At 72.4% G+C, this 14,009-nt stretch overlaps 4 protein-coding genes across 4 annotated transcripts in view; 3 read left to right on the top strand and 1 right to left on the bottom strand.

Annotated features, from left to right (window-relative positions):
• Positions 1-2,602: 2,602 nt before the first annotated feature.
• AURANDRAFT_3251 (hypothetical protein) lies at positions 2,603-3,613 on the top strand (the record flags this gene model as incomplete). Its single annotated transcript, XM_009041542.1, has 2 exons — positions 2,603-3,145; positions 3,401-3,613. Coding segments are annotated over 2 exons (756 nt in total), but the record flags the coding sequence as incomplete, so codon positions are not given.
• Positions 3,614-4,260: 647 nt separating this feature from the next.
• Positions 4,261-5,298, top strand: AURANDRAFT_30857 (hypothetical protein; the record flags this gene model as incomplete). The annotated part of the gene is made up of 1 exon (XM_009041546.1): positions 4,261-5,298. A coding segment is annotated over one exon (1,038 nt), but the record flags the coding sequence as incomplete, so codon positions are not given.
• A 2,386-nt stretch (positions 5,299-7,684) lies between these two features.
• Positions 7,685-8,458, bottom strand: AURANDRAFT_30831 (hypothetical protein; the record flags this gene model as incomplete). The annotated part of the gene is made up of 1 exon (XM_009041640.1): positions 7,685-8,458. The coding sequence occupies one exon, from the start codon at positions 8,456-8,458 to the stop codon at positions 7,685-7,687; it is 774 nt and encodes a 257-aa protein (XP_009039888.1).
• Positions 8,459-12,469: 4,011 nt separating this feature from the next.
• The window catches only part of AURANDRAFT_66369 (hypothetical protein), a gene marked incomplete at both ends in the record, with an annotated part of 3,024 nt that continues 1,484 nt past the window's right edge, over positions 12,470-14,009 (top strand). The window contains 2 exons of the mRNA XM_009041547.1: positions 12,470-13,310; positions 13,438-13,889. Of these exons, the coding sequence (XP_009039795.1) occupies positions 12,470-13,310; positions 13,438-13,889 (1,293 nt within the window). The remainder of the gene's footprint in view (positions 13,311-13,437; positions 13,890-14,009) is intronic.

Below are 14,009 nucleotides of genomic sequence, written 5' to 3' on the forward strand. Positions count from 1 at the left end.
GTTGCGGCAGTTCTGCGCGTGGTCTGCATGGCGGCCCCGGCGGCGGCGCGCCGCGCGGCCAGCGACGCGGCGGTGCCGACGTCGCCGGGGCCGGCCGGCGTGCGCTTGTGGAGAGCAGCAAACGATGGCGCCGCCGCTGGTCGCACGCTGCGCCTGACCCGCCGCAGCGGCGGCACCGGCCGACACCCGGCGTCGCGCCATGGCCGCGTCGCGCTTCGCGGCGTCCCTCGGCGCCTGCGCGGCGGCCGCCGTGCGCGTGCCGACGCCCGCCGGCGGGCGGCGCGCGGCCATCGCCCTCGTGCTGCGCGTCAACCCGGCGACGCGCGCCGAGGAGGCGCTCTTCATCAAGCGCGCGTCGCGGGCCGGCGACCCCTGGAGCGGCAACGTCGCGCTGCCCGGCGGCCGCCGAGAACCCGGCGACGCCGACGACGAGGCGACGGCCGCGCGCGAATGCCTCGAGGAGGTAGGATTAGACGTCGGCGACGCGGGCCGGTGGCGGCCCCTGGGCCGCGTCGCCGACGACCGCGTCGTCGTCAACGGCGCGCGGCCCCTCGTGCTCTCCATCTTCGCCTTCGACGCCGTCGGCGACGCCGGAGCGGCGGCGCTCGCGCCGCAGCCGTCAGAGGTCGCCCACGCGTGGTGGGTGCCCTGCGCCGCCGTCGCGCCGGAAAACGTCGCCTGGCGCACGCTCGCGCTCGAGGAGGCGTTCCAACCTTTGCGGCGCCTGCCGACGCTCGCGGCCGCGGGCCGCGCCGTCGGCCTCAAAGGCGTCCGCTTCGCGTGCGTCCGCCTGCCCCCGCCCGGCGACGCCGGCGCCGGCGCCGACGCCGACGCCTTCGCGCTCTGGGGGCTCACGCTGGCCTGCGTCTCCGACGCGCGGCGGCGCGCGGGCCTCGCGCCGCTCGTCGGCGCCGGCGCGGCGCGGGAGTTCGCGTCCGGCTTCGCCGCGGAGTCGCGCGCGGGCACGGCCGCGCTGCGCGTCGGCTTCGCGGCCGCGCGCTTCGCGGCGGCGCGGCCCCGGGCGGCGCGGGCGCTCGCGCTCGGGGCCGGCGCCGCCGCGGTCGCGGCCGCCGTCGCCGCGGGCCGCTAGCTAGCCGGGGGCGCCGGGACCTAACTTTGAACCGCGCGCTTCGTCGAGCGAGTGCGCCGCGAATGCGGAGCGATGTCGTCAACATTTGGCTCTTCCTTGATCAGGCGACCAAGGCTTCGACCATCAACGCTCTTCAAGTTGGAGTTCAACTCTCGAGTTGCGGCCAACTTGCAGGCTGTTGCAGCGGAGTCCACCTTCGAGCGTCGGTGTACGACCCCGAGCGTTGCGGGCAATGGACGCGCCGCCGCCCGCGAGCGCGCCGCCGGCGGACGCGCCGGCCGCGCCCGCGCCGTCCGCGCCCGCGCCGCCGCGGGACGCGCCGCCGCCCCCGCCGGTGCCGCCGCCCCTGCCGGCGCCGCTGCACGCTTTGCCGGCCAAGGCGCTCGAGAAGGCCTGCTGCCAGTTCCAGCTCAGCGGGCGGAAGCGCGGCGCCCTGGAGGCGCTCTGCGACGCGTCGGGCGTCGCCGCGGAGGGCGGCCCCGGCGGCAAGAAGCCGACGCGGCTCGAGCTCGCCGCCGCGCTGCTGCCGAGCAAGCCCGCGGCGTGCGCGCGCCACGCGGCCGCGGCCGCGGGCGACGGTGCGCCGCGCGCCCCGTCGCCGGCGTCCGCCGCCGCCGCGCCGCGGCGGGGCGTGACGCCCGCGGAGCGCGCGCGCGCGCGCGAGATCGTCGCCGCCGTCGTCTACGATCGGCTCGCGCGGCGCGCGCGCGCGGCGGCGGCGCCGCTCGGCGCGCCGCCGCTGCCGTACCCGCTGGGCGTCGCCGCGGGCCCGCCGCCGCCTCGCCGCGCCCGCGCCCGCCGCCCGCGCCGGCGGCGGCCCCCGTGATCGCGTGGCCCCCGCCGTGGCTGCCCCCGGCCCCGCGGTGGCGCCCGGGGCCGCTGCCCGCGCGCAAGTAAGGAGGACGCCGAGCCGTCGCGCCGGTCGCGCGCGCGCGACTCGTCCGCGGCCGGCGAGCGCGCCGCGAGTTGCGCCACTCGTTGCGCCGAGTGTTGCGCCGTTACCGGCGCGCCCGGCCCCGCCTCGGTTTCTGGCATCGTGAAGTGAACTGCGAGGACTGGCAGGGGGCAGCCCCGCCGGCGCTTACGAGAGGCCATACACTCGCGCCGCGGCGTGCGGCCCAACCGGTGCCCGGCGGTGGGCCGTCGCCGTCGCGGCGGCGTCCGCCGCCGCGCCGCGCCGCCGCCGGCCGCGGCCCGCGGTGTGCCTCGTGTCCGCGCCGCCGCGCGCGCCGCCTCGGGCCAGGGGTCGGCCGGCTCGAGCCCGGCCCCCCGGCGGCGGCGCCCCCGCCGCCGCCGGCCCGCCGCGGTCCGGAGGCCATGTCCGAGTTCAAGGCGCTGAGCCGGTCCTTTAGTCGAAATGCGCTCAAGAAGATGGGCCTCGGCTCCGCGCCGACGACGCGGCCCGAGCTCGGCCGCCGCGAGTCGCGGCGCAAGTCGCAGGACGGCCGCGAGAACCGCGCGGCGCGGCCCCACGCCATCGCCGACGCCGACGCGACGGCCCTCGACGAGCACTTCGTCAAGACCGTCATCCCGAAGAAGGAGTCCGCGCAGGCGATCATTTTGGAAGCTTTGCAGAACTCGACGCTCTTCAAGGACATGGAGCACGACCAGCGCGTCGACGTCATGCTCGCCATGGACAAGATGTCCGTGCGCGCGGGCCAGGACCTCATCCGCCAGGGCGAGCCGGGCAACGCCTTCTACGTCATCGAGAAGGGCGAGTTCGACATCGTCATCGACGGCTGCCGCGTGACGACGTTCCGCCGCGGCGGCTCCTTCGGCGAGGTCGCGCTGATCCGCGAGCAGCCCCGGGCGGCGACGGTGACGGCCATCACGTCCGCCGTCTGCTGGCGCCTCGAGCGGAGCCTCTTCCGGAAGTACGTCGCGAACACGACGGCGTCGACGATCGACCAGATCGTCCGCGACTTCCGCCAGGCGCAGCTGCTCAAGGATTTGCCGTTGCCCCACCTCACGAAGCTCGCGACGCACACGTCCCTCGAGCACTTCGAGACGGGCACGCGCGTCATCGCCAAGGACGAGTTCGGCGACAAGTTCTACGTCATCCGCGAGGCCCCGGGCGGGAAACAAACATATGCCACACGACTTCAATATGCATGCATTCGCACGGTTTCGACGTACTTCTTTGACTGTCTCAAAAAAACCTTCCGAGAGAAAACGATCCGTCCAAAAATCAGCCGAATCGACTTCGATGTGACCGAGCTCGAGAGGTTTGAAGTGTGTGCTGGACGGGGCGTTCCACTGGTTGTTTCCCACACAGGCGAGGGCCGCGTGCGCTGCAGCAACATCGGCAAGGTGAGCCGGCGCGACTCCCAGTCCACGAGCCGCGCGGGCGAGAAGCCCGCCTACGTCGACCTCGGCAAGGGCGCGCACTTTGGCGAGCGCGCGCTCCTGCGCGACGAGATGCGCGCGTGCGACGTCATCGCGCTCGAGCCCACGGCGTGCTACGTCGTGAGCCGCGCGGACTTCAACGCCATGCTCGGGTCCATGACCGAGGCCATGGAGCGGTGCCTCGCGCTCCGCGTCATCATGTCGATGAAGCGCGCCGCGGCGCCGCGAAAAGCGCGCGCGACGCGCCCGACCTCGAACACGCGCCGATCTCGTGTCCGCTGAAGAAGTTTGGACGAGCGCGCAGCGCTCGGCGCGCTCTCGACGCGCGCGTGCTTTTTGTCCGTCGACGCGTTTCCTCGCGCGACCCCAGGTGCGTCGCGCGCGATCGCGGCGCCGCGTCCGCGCTGCGGGAGCCGGACGTCTTCGAGCAGCTCGAGCGCAAGATCTACAAGGCCGGCGACTGCCTGTCGCCCAACGTCGCGTCCCTCAAGAAGGTCGTCGTCGTCGCGAGCGGCGTCGTCGACGTCCGCGGCGGCGCCCCCGGCCTCCGCCAGCTCGCGGGCCTCTTCTTGGGGCGGCGGGTCCTGCGCACGGGCGACCTGCTGGGCTGGCAGGCGCTGAGCGACGAGCCCGCGGACGCCGCGTCGCCGGCGGAGCGCGCGACCAAGGCCGCGCAGAGCCTCTTCTGGCGCGCGTACGCGTCGACGGACGTCGTCTGCTACGAGCTCGACGCGGCCGTCGTGCTCAAGAAGCGGAGCGGGAGCGGCGGGAGCCGGCGGAGCTCGCGGTCGAGCGCGGACCGCAAGGACTACCCCGACTTCCACGACCTCGACGTGCGGCGGACGCTCGGCACGGGCGCGTTCGGGCGCGTGAAGCTCTGCTCCTACACGCCGCCCTTCGGGGAGCCCAAGGTCTACGCGCTCAAGATGCTCGTGAAGAAGACCATGGTCGAGATGAAGCAGACGCACGCGGTGCTCTACGAGCGGAAGATCCTGAACCAGCTCCGCCACCCGTTCATCCTGCGGCTCCACACGACGTACCAGTCGCGCGACGCGTGCTACTTCCTCCTCGAGCTCGTCCAGGGCGGCGAGCTCTTCTCGCGGCTGACGACCTTCCCCGACGGCGACTTCCCCGCGGAGGAGACGCGGTTCTACTCCGCGGCGACGCTGCTCGCGATGGAGTACGTCCACAGCCAGAACATGGTCTACCGGGACCTCAAGCCGGAGAACATTTTGATCGACACGGCGGGCTACGTGCGCGTCGTCGACTTTGGCTTCGCGAAGCGCCTCGCGGGCGAGCAGCCGACGTTCACGATCGTCGGCACGCCCGAGTACCTGTCGCCCGAGTGCGCGCTCGGCCAGGGCTACCGCATGGACGTGGACCTGTGGGCCTTCGGGGTCCTCGTCTTCGAGATGCTCAAGGGCAACGGGCCCTTCTGCCCCGCGGACCCGGACGACACGATGGCCATCTTCAAGCTCATCTCGGACTGCCGCATCGAGTTCTCGCGGAAGGAGACGTCGGCCTTCGGCGCGCCGGCGACGTCCCTCTGCAAGGAGCTCCTGAACCGGTCGCGGAAGAAGCGCCTCGGCAACCTCAAGGGCGGCGTGAAGAACATCAAGGACCACGCGTACTTCGCGGGCGTCGACTTCCACGCGATCCTCAACCGCCGCGTCGCCGCGCCCTGGAACCCGGAGGTCTCCGACCCCTTCGACACGTCCTGCTTCGACGAGTACGACGAGGCCATGGACATCCCGACCTTTGCCGGCGACCAGCACGCGTTCACGGAGTTCTCCGACGGCACGATCGACGACTCCCACCTCGTCCACAACGTCCAGCAGCAGCTCCTGCCCACGGTCCACTGAGGCTTAAGCATCGAGATTCACCATGCCTTCACCCGAAACTCGCCGAACTGCTTCGTTCACGCTCAGCCACTGCCACAAGCTCGGCCGATCGGAAGAGAGCCCGGCAACGACGCGTGGCAAGAGAGAGCCCGCCGCCATGCTGCGGCGCGTCACCCTGGCGCTGTCGCTGGCGCTCGCCGTCGGGCGCTTCAACGACAACAAGACGGTCTGGGGCCAGGACGACGACCAGATCGTCGTCACCATCAAGGCGGACTGCGACATGGCGACGACGCACGTCAACGTCCTCGCGGACCGCTTCACCTTCTCCTGCAAGGCCTGGAACTGGCGCGAGGAGTGGGAGACGGTCGTCGTCGACTTCGTGACGCGCGAGGACGTCAAGCCCGACGCAAAGCTCAAGTGCGCGAAGCGGGACCGGACCGCGGGCTACCTCGACCAGGTCACGTGCAAGGTCGACAAGTTCCACGCGGGCCACCTCTGGGACCGGCTCACCTGGGAGGAGCAGGCGCTGGACCTGCGCTACGACTGGGGCCTCACGGAGACGTCGGACGACTTCGGCGACGACCCGGGCTCCGCGGCCTACGCGACGCCCTTCGACCAGCCGTACGCGGGCTCCGAGGACAAGGTCAAGTCCTACTCGGCGGCGGAGCTGCGGGCGGCGACGGACGTCTACGACGCCGTCTTCGCGGACGTGCGCTGGCCCTTCTGCAATTTGTGCGACTTCTACGCGAACGCGGTCGTCGACGCCGCGGAGCGGTTCCCGGGCGTGCTCGAGGACGAGGCCACGGGCCTGAGCGCGCGCTTCGCCGTGCTCGACGGCTTCGACGTGCACCGCGACCTCGCGCGGCGCCTCGGGGCCAAGTGCGACTACACGTGCCCTTTGGCGGTTATCAAGAAGGACCAGCCGCCGCGGCTCGTGCCGCGGCCGTTCTACGGCGGCGATCTGAGCGAGCTCTACGCGGCGATCCGGCCCGTCATCGTCGAGATGGAGGAGGAGGACGCGCTCGAGGTCGCGACGACGTCGCGCACCGTCGTCGCGCGCTTCAAGGACGGGTCCGTGCTGAGCCACCTCTTCGAGGGCATGGCCGAGGCGCACCGGCCGCACCAGCACCTCATGGACATCAACTTCATCAAGGTCGTGGACCTGGCCCCCGACGCGGCCCTGGGCCTCACGGCCTACTCGCCGTCGGGCGAGACGAATTTTCTCGCGAACGACGCCGCCGCGGAGACGAACCTCACCGCGTGGGTCGGCTGGGCCACCGCGGACAAGATTTTGAAGTACGACCCCGACTCCGGCGGCCAGGACTTCACGGTCACCAAGTTCATCGGCGACCGCGGCGTCAAGGGCGAGCTCCACGTCTTCATCGGCGACTCGTGCCCGAAGCGCATGAAGAGCCGGTGCGCCATGTTCTTCGACGCGCTCGAGGGCGTCGCGGACGACTTCCGCGGCAGGGTCCAGGTGCGGCTCCACGAGACGCACGCGTCCAGCCCGCTCACGGACTACGGCACGGAGCTGAACCTCGAGCGGTCCCAGGAGGACGCGGCGAAGCTCCTGGCCGCGGCGCTGCCCATCGTCGGCTTCAAGGCGGACGCGCTCGACTTCTTCGGCAAGAACTACTTTTTGCCCATGGACCCGCTCAAGGTGCTCACGGACTTCGAGTTCAAGGACAAGCTCGCGGCGTGGGTCCAGGCCTGCCTCGACGGAACCGCGGCCCAGTGGCTCCGGAGCGTCGAGCCGCCGGCGGCCCAGTTCGTCGACACGAAGGTCTACGCGGCCGTCGGCTCGACGGTCGGCTCCGCGGTCTTCGGCGACGCGACGCACCAGGCGCCGACGGCCGCGGGCGTCGCGGCGCTGCCGGAGGGGCCCTGGCTCGGCGAGACGCTGCTCCACGCGCAGGTCGACTTCTTCGACGCCAAGGGCGTCCAGAAGCGGGCGAGCCTCGAGAAGATGGCCGACGCGCTCGACGGCATCCCGGGCATCCGCGCCGCGCACATCGCCGCGGGCCCGGAGAACGACATGGACCGCGCGCGCTTCGTCGACGCGGCCGACGACAAGCACGCGGGCACGAACCACAAGGCGGACATCGACGGCTTCTGGTTCGTGCCGAGCCGCGACGCCGTCCTCGCCGGCGCGCGGCCCGCGCGGTTCGCGCCCAAGAAGACGTCGAAGAAGAAGAAGGGCAAGAACTTCAGCGCCCAGCTCCTCGAGTTCATGGAGAAGCACTCGGCCGTCCTCGCCGGCGACGACGCCAAGTTCCGCCTCAAGGCCAACGTCGCCAAGGCGAACCACGCGCGCGCGACCGGCGCGGACTTCGACGAGCTCTAGCGCGCACCGCCGCCGACTCCCCTATGGCCGCACCCTATCGGCCCGAGTCGTCTTTTTTTACTACTAGGACGCGTAGAGCAGGATCTGGCCGAGCAGCGTCGCATTGAGCGCGAGGCCCAGGAGGAAGCCGCAGAGGAGCAGCGTGTCCTTCGTGAGCGTGAGCGTCGTGAACGCGCGGATCGCGTTGCCGCCGACGGACAGGCCCGCGGTGATCGCCGACCACTGGCCGCCGGACCGGCGCTGGAAGTTGAGGACGATCTGCGGCAGCAGGCTCACGGTCATGAGCGCCGTCGCGCCGGCCTGGAGCGCCGCGAGGACCCGCGGCGGCACGGGCCGCGTCGCGAGCGCGACGACGGCCGCCGCCGCCGCCGCGGCCGCCGCGGCGACGGGCGCCGCGCCCGCGCCCCGGCTGAGCGCGACGACGACGCAGAGCGCGAGCGACTGCGCGGACAGCGCGACGGTCTCGACGTACGTCGACGCGGGGAAGCCCTTCTGGTAGCTGTAGGCCGCGGAGACGCCGTAGCCCGCGAGGCTCAGCGCGAAGGTCGACAGCGCGAGCCCGTCCGCGGACCGCTGCGCCGCTACTTCGTAGAGGATCGGCGCGTAGAGGAGCACGCTGCCCGCGCCGATGACGTAGCCGAGCACGCGCGCCGCGAGCTTCTGGGCGCCGCCGGCGTCGGCGCGCTCGCCGCCGCCGCGCAGCGACGGCGGCGCGGCGGCGCGGGCCGCGCCGGGGCCCGCGGGCCGGCGCAGCCGCGCGGCGGCCGGCGCGCGAGCCCGCGGGCAGGTCAGCGCGGCGGCGCGCGCCACGACGAGCAAGAGCAACGGCGTGCGCATGAGTGCTGCGTTTCTGGCGGCGGGTGAGGCGCGCGCGTCGAGGTTGCGTCGAGGCGGTGCCGAGCGCTTCAAGCTAGCGGCGGGTGAGGCACGCGGGGTTGGCGTCGAGGCGGTGCCGAGTGCTTCTCAGCCTGCATTTTAGCGAGTTTGCCACAAGATCCCGGCACTGCCGACCCCATGCTCTCGGCGCCCGCGCCCGGCGGGCATGCGTCCATGCTAACCGGCGGCTCGTCGGCGCATCGTCGCCCGCGGTCCGGCGAGTCCATGCCCGACCTCGAGTTCGGCGCCTACGCGGCGCCGCCGCCGGCGAGGACGACGGCCTCCGGCGCTTTGCCGCTGCTCGTGGCCCTCTGGTACGGGTCGAGCTGCCTCGCCATCACGACGTCGAAGCTCTGCATGGAGCGCGCGCGCGTGCCCTTCGTGCTCTGCGCCTGCCAGTTCGGCGCGGCGACGCTCCTCACGAAGGCCCTGCTCGTGCTCGAGGACCGGCGAAAGCCCGCGGCCGCGGGCGGCGGCCGCGCCGTCGGCGCCGTCGCGCGCGTCGCCGCGAGCTACACCGTGGGCTTTGCTCTGACGAACACGGCCTTCAGCCTCGCGTCGGCGCCCTTCGTCGAGACCGTCAAGGCCCTCGAGCCCGTGAGCACCGCGGCCCTCGCGCGGCTCCGCCTCGGCGACCGGGAATCGATCGCGACGTATGCGACGCTCGTTCCCATCGTCGCGGGCGTCGCGCTCGCGACGGGCGGCGGCGTCGCCGACGCCGGGCCGAACCGGGGCCTCGCCCTCGCCGCGGTCCTCGCCTGCAACGTCTGCTTCAGGGCAGGAAAAGAGTGCGAAATTCCCCACTTCAAAGGCTCCTCTCTCGGCCGTTTTCCACTCGTTTCGGCTGATTTTTGGACGAGCGATCATCTCTTGGAACGGCCTCGAAGCGTGGATGATTTTTTCGGAACGCGCGCGCGCGGAACACTCACGTTGAAGCGAACTTGAATCACTCTTTTCCTGCCCAGGTCTGCTTCTCGCTCCGCGCGGTCTTCGCGAAGGAGCTCCGCCGCGACGCGCCGGCCTGCGTGGAACTCAAATCTTCAACCCGACTTCAATGTGCGCGTAATCGAACGGATTGCGCCGGACTCTTCGGCTGTGCTTCGAGAAATCGATGAGAGCAATCGATTCGTCCAAAAATCAGCTGAATCGACTTCGATTTGATTGAGATAGAGAATGTCAAAGTTTGGAGGAGACGTGCCAAACCAGTGGTTGATTTCCACACAGGCGCCGGCCGCGCGCGCCGCGGCGTCCGGCGTCGCGCTCTTCCACGACGTGTCGCGCCTCGGCCTCCCGCCCCTCGTCCTGCTCGCCGCGGCGGCGGAGCGCGACGCCCTCGCCGCGGCGCTCGCGCCCGCCGCGGCGCCGGGGGTCCTCCTCGGCCGCCTCGCGGTCAACGGCCTCGCCTACGCGGCCTACAACCTCGCGTCGTTCCTCGTCCTCGCGCGCGTCGCGACGACGACGCACGCGGTCCTCAACGTCTTCCGCCGCGTCGCCGTCATCGCCGTCACGGCCGCCGTCTTCCGCGTGCCCGTGTCGCCGCTCAACGCCGCGGGCGTCGCCGTCGCCGTCGCCGGCGTCGTCGCCTTCGCGGCGTCCAAGGGCGGCCGGCCGCGGGAGGTCGCCGGGGACGCGCCGCCAACGCCCCGCTCCTAACGCGACGCCGTTACCAGGGCCGGTCGCGCGTCTCGAGGTTGACGGAGTCCGACGGCATCGCGCGGTAGGAGCCGCAGCCGCGGTCGACGCGGGGCAGCTTGTACTCGGCGACGTAGGCGCCGTCGGCGCCGACGTCGAAGGCGAGCGTCGGCTGGCCGTCGCCCGAGCCGTCGTCGACGGAGTTGAAGGCGACGAAGTAGGACGACGGCGACCGCTTGACCACGGAGCCGCCGGCGACGTTGTAGACGTCGTCGAGCTCCGCGGCGCGCTCGCCGACGGCGGCGACGGCGTAGGGGAACTCGAACTCCCAGGCGAGCGTCGCCGTGCCCGCCTCGAAGTCGAGCGCGTACTCGACGGCGCGCGAGTAGCACGTCTCCGTCTCGTCGGCCGACGAGCAGTTCGCGCGGAAGCGGCCGTCGTCGACGAGGAGGAGGCGGTCGTCGGCGGGCATGGACACGGCGTGGGGCTGGTAGAACTTGGCGCGGTCCGACGGCGCGCCGGACGCGTCGCGGAGCTCCAGCGACGCGTAGCGCGCGCCGACGCTCGCCGAGTCCGCGGCGACGGTCCAGGCCACGCCCGAGCCGTCGGCGCTCAGGGCGACGACGAGGTCCAGGTTCCGCGACGTCACGAGGTAGTCGCCGTTCGGCGCCTTGCCCACGGACGACGCGTGGAACCACTCGACGGCCGCCTCCTTGCCGCCCGCGACGCGGCAGGCCGCGTCGAGGGACGCGTAGGCCTCGCTCGCGTAGGCGTCGTCGACGGGGTTGAAGTAGTCGAAGAGGTCGTAGACCTCGGACGCGACGCCCGCGCCGTCGTCCCAGGCGACGACCTTGTCCGCGACGAAGGGCACGGCGCCGTCGCCGTAGCTCGCCCGGAACCTGGGCAGCAAAAGGGTGCGACATGCCCAACTTCAAAGGCTCATATCTCGGCCGGTTTCCACTCGTTTTGGCTGATTTTTGGACGAGCGATCATCTCTCGGAACGCTCTCGAAGCGTGGATGCTTTTTTCGGAACGCGCGCGCGCGGAACATTCACATTGAAGCGACGTTGAATCACCCTTGTGCTGCCCTGCCCGGAACGTCTCGCCCAAATTCTTGTTCAGCGCCGCGGCCGTCGTCCAGTTCCCAAAGTCGCTGCGCACGGAGTAGGCGAGCGTGAGCGCGCGGCCGACGACCGCGCCGTCGGCGCGGGCCACGGTCTCGGACCGGCACTCGTGGTTGAACATGTTGTAGTGCGCGTCGCTGCGCGCGCACGAGTTCTCGTAGGCGCCGACAACGTTGCCCGTCGCCGCCACGCGGTAGAGCAGCGAGTTGACCCAGCCGTCGCCGCTGTAGCCCGACGCCTGGCGCATGACGAGCACGTCCTGCGACGCGGACCGCGCGGCCGCGCCGTCCTCCGCCGCGCGCGGCGGCGCGAAGTCGAAGACGACGTAGGCCGTCTCCTCGGGCGGGAGGGCGTGGTACCAGACGACGTAGCCGTCGGCGTCGACGGTGACGAGGCCCACGAAGGACACGTTGCCCGTCGCGTTGTCCTCGACGATCGTCTGCGACGTCACGAGGCCGAAGGAGCTCGCGCCGGACACGGCCGCGAAGGGCACGCCGTCGAAGGCGGCGATGCCCAGGGCCGGCGCCGCGTGCATCGTCGTCGCGACGCGGCGCCAGTCGCCGCCGAAGTCGACCCACGCGGCCAGATAGTGGCGGCTCGCGGCGCGGAGTCGGCAGACGTCGACGACGGCCGCCGCGGCGGCGCCGGCCACGGGCGCGGTCACGGGCGCGCTGTAGAAGGAGGCGTTCGACGCCTCGTAGCGCATCTCGACGACGACGGCGACGGCGCTGTAGTTGCGGCCGCGCGCGCTACTCCGCGGGAAGGTCACGTCGACGGACGCCTCGACGCAGAGGTGGCTCCCCGCCGCCGCCGCGAGGGACAGGGACGCGCTCGCGCCGTCGGGCAGCGACGTCGCCTTGCCCGTCGCGACGAGGTGGTCCTTGCGCGCCGCGGTCGCCGCGCCGGCGCTCGGGCCGCCGGGCGCGGGCCGCGCCGCGGCCAGGGCGCCGGCCTTGAGGGCCAGCAGCTCCACGGCCGCCGACGCGGCCCCCGGCGCCGCCAGGCGCACGAGGGCGACGGCCGCCGTCGCGACGACGCAGGCCGCGGCGAGGCGCCGCCGAGGGGCTACCATCGTCGTCCGCCAATTGGTGCCCGGATATGTTTTTTTATCGTTCCAATTGCAGTTGTTTTTAGCGTCGTGTGAAACTGCGGCATGGCAGCCCGCAAGGACTAGGCGTCGGCCTAGCAGCGTTTTCTAGCGGTGTGACACTGCGGCATGGCGGCCCTCAAGGGCCAGGCGTCGGCGTCGGCCCTGGCCTCCGAGGTCGTCGCCGCGGCCGTCGAGGAGGTCTTCGACGAGGCGCCGCCGGCGACGCCGCGGCCCGCGTCGCCGCCGGCGGCGTCGCAGCGGTCCATCGAGACGTTGCTGTCGCCCAAGTCGCCGGCGACGCCGTCGGGCCGGGCCCTCGAGGGCCAGGAGTGCCTCCAGTACATGCTCCTCTTCGAGCGGCAGGCCGCGGGGCTCGACCTCGACGCGCTCCAGCTCGGCAGCGTCCGCGTCGACGTGCCGCGCGGCCCCCAGGTGAAGAGCGCGCTCCGGTCGGCCGCGAAGCTCGCGACGACGGCGCTGCGGCGCTGCGAGCTCCTCGAGGGCGACGTCGCCGCGGAGAAGGCGCGCGTCGCGGCGCTGCGCATGGACCAGGACGTGCTCGAGAAGCGCCTGGCCATGCTCGAGACGCGGTGCCACCAGTCGGAGAAGCGGTGCTCGAAGCTCGACATGCGCGCGGACGAGGCGGACCGGCGCCAGGAGGCCGACGAGCGCTGGAAGCGGACGACGGAGGAGCGCCTCGAGCGGGCGGAGCAGCGCCTCGAGTCCGCCGACGCGGAGTCGAAGCGGAAGAGCGAGGAGCTCGCGGACGTGCAGCGCCAGGCGCGGACGACGCGCCAGTCGATGGCGCGCATGTCCGTGGCCGGCGGCCAGCGCGCGACGGTGAGCGCCGCCGCGGCGACGTCCCTCGCGGCCATGCGCGAGGACGAGAGCGACGGCGAGGACCAGGGCAGGAAAAGAGAGCGAAATTCCCAACTTCAGAGGCTCCTATCTCGGTCGTTTTCCACTCGTTTCGGCTGATTTTTGGACGAGCGATCATCTTTCGGAACGGTCTCGAAGCGTGGATGCTTTTTTGGAACGCGCGCGCGCGAAACACTCACGTTGAAGCGACGTTGAATCACTCTTTTGCTGCCCAGGCGAGGACGACGACGACGAGCCCGTCGCGGAGCTCGGCCGCGCGGCCGCGGCGCCGCCCGCGGCGAAGCCGCGGAACCGCATCTCCTTCGCCGCGGCGCTCGCGGCGCCGCCCGTGCTCGCGGCGGCGGCGGCCCCGAAGCCCGGCGGCCCGCCCGCGGCGGCGTCCGCGGCCGCGGACGCCGAGGCGCTCGAGAGCCGCATCCGCGAGCAGAACTACATGGGCGCGGCGCTCGAGCAGGACCTCGAGCGCCTCGCGAAGAAGCAGGGCGACACGGCGCAGATGGCCGCCGAGGTCACGGCGCGCGTCAACCTCGCGGAGCCCCGCATCGCCAAGCTCGGCGAGGCCGTCCAGGCCGCCGCCGCCGCCGCCGAGTCCGCGGGCAACAAGGCCGAGTCCGTCGCGCGGACGCACGCGACGACGCGGCGCCTCGTCGGCGACGTCAAGCTCGACGTCGCGTCGCTCCAGGCCGACTTCCTCGAGATCAAGAAGGGCGCGTTCCTCGCCAAGTACCGCAAGGACGCGCCGCCGCGGGACGCCGAGGCGCCCGCCGACGCGGCCGCGGCGGCGCGT

This window comes from Aureococcus anophagefferens, assembly GCF_000186865.1.
Source record: "Aureococcus anophagefferens unplaced genomic scaffold AURANscaffold_22, whole genome shotgun sequence".
Classification (NCBI taxonomy): domain Eukaryota; class Pelagophyceae; order Pelagomonadales; family Pelagomonadaceae; genus Aureococcus; species Aureococcus anophagefferens.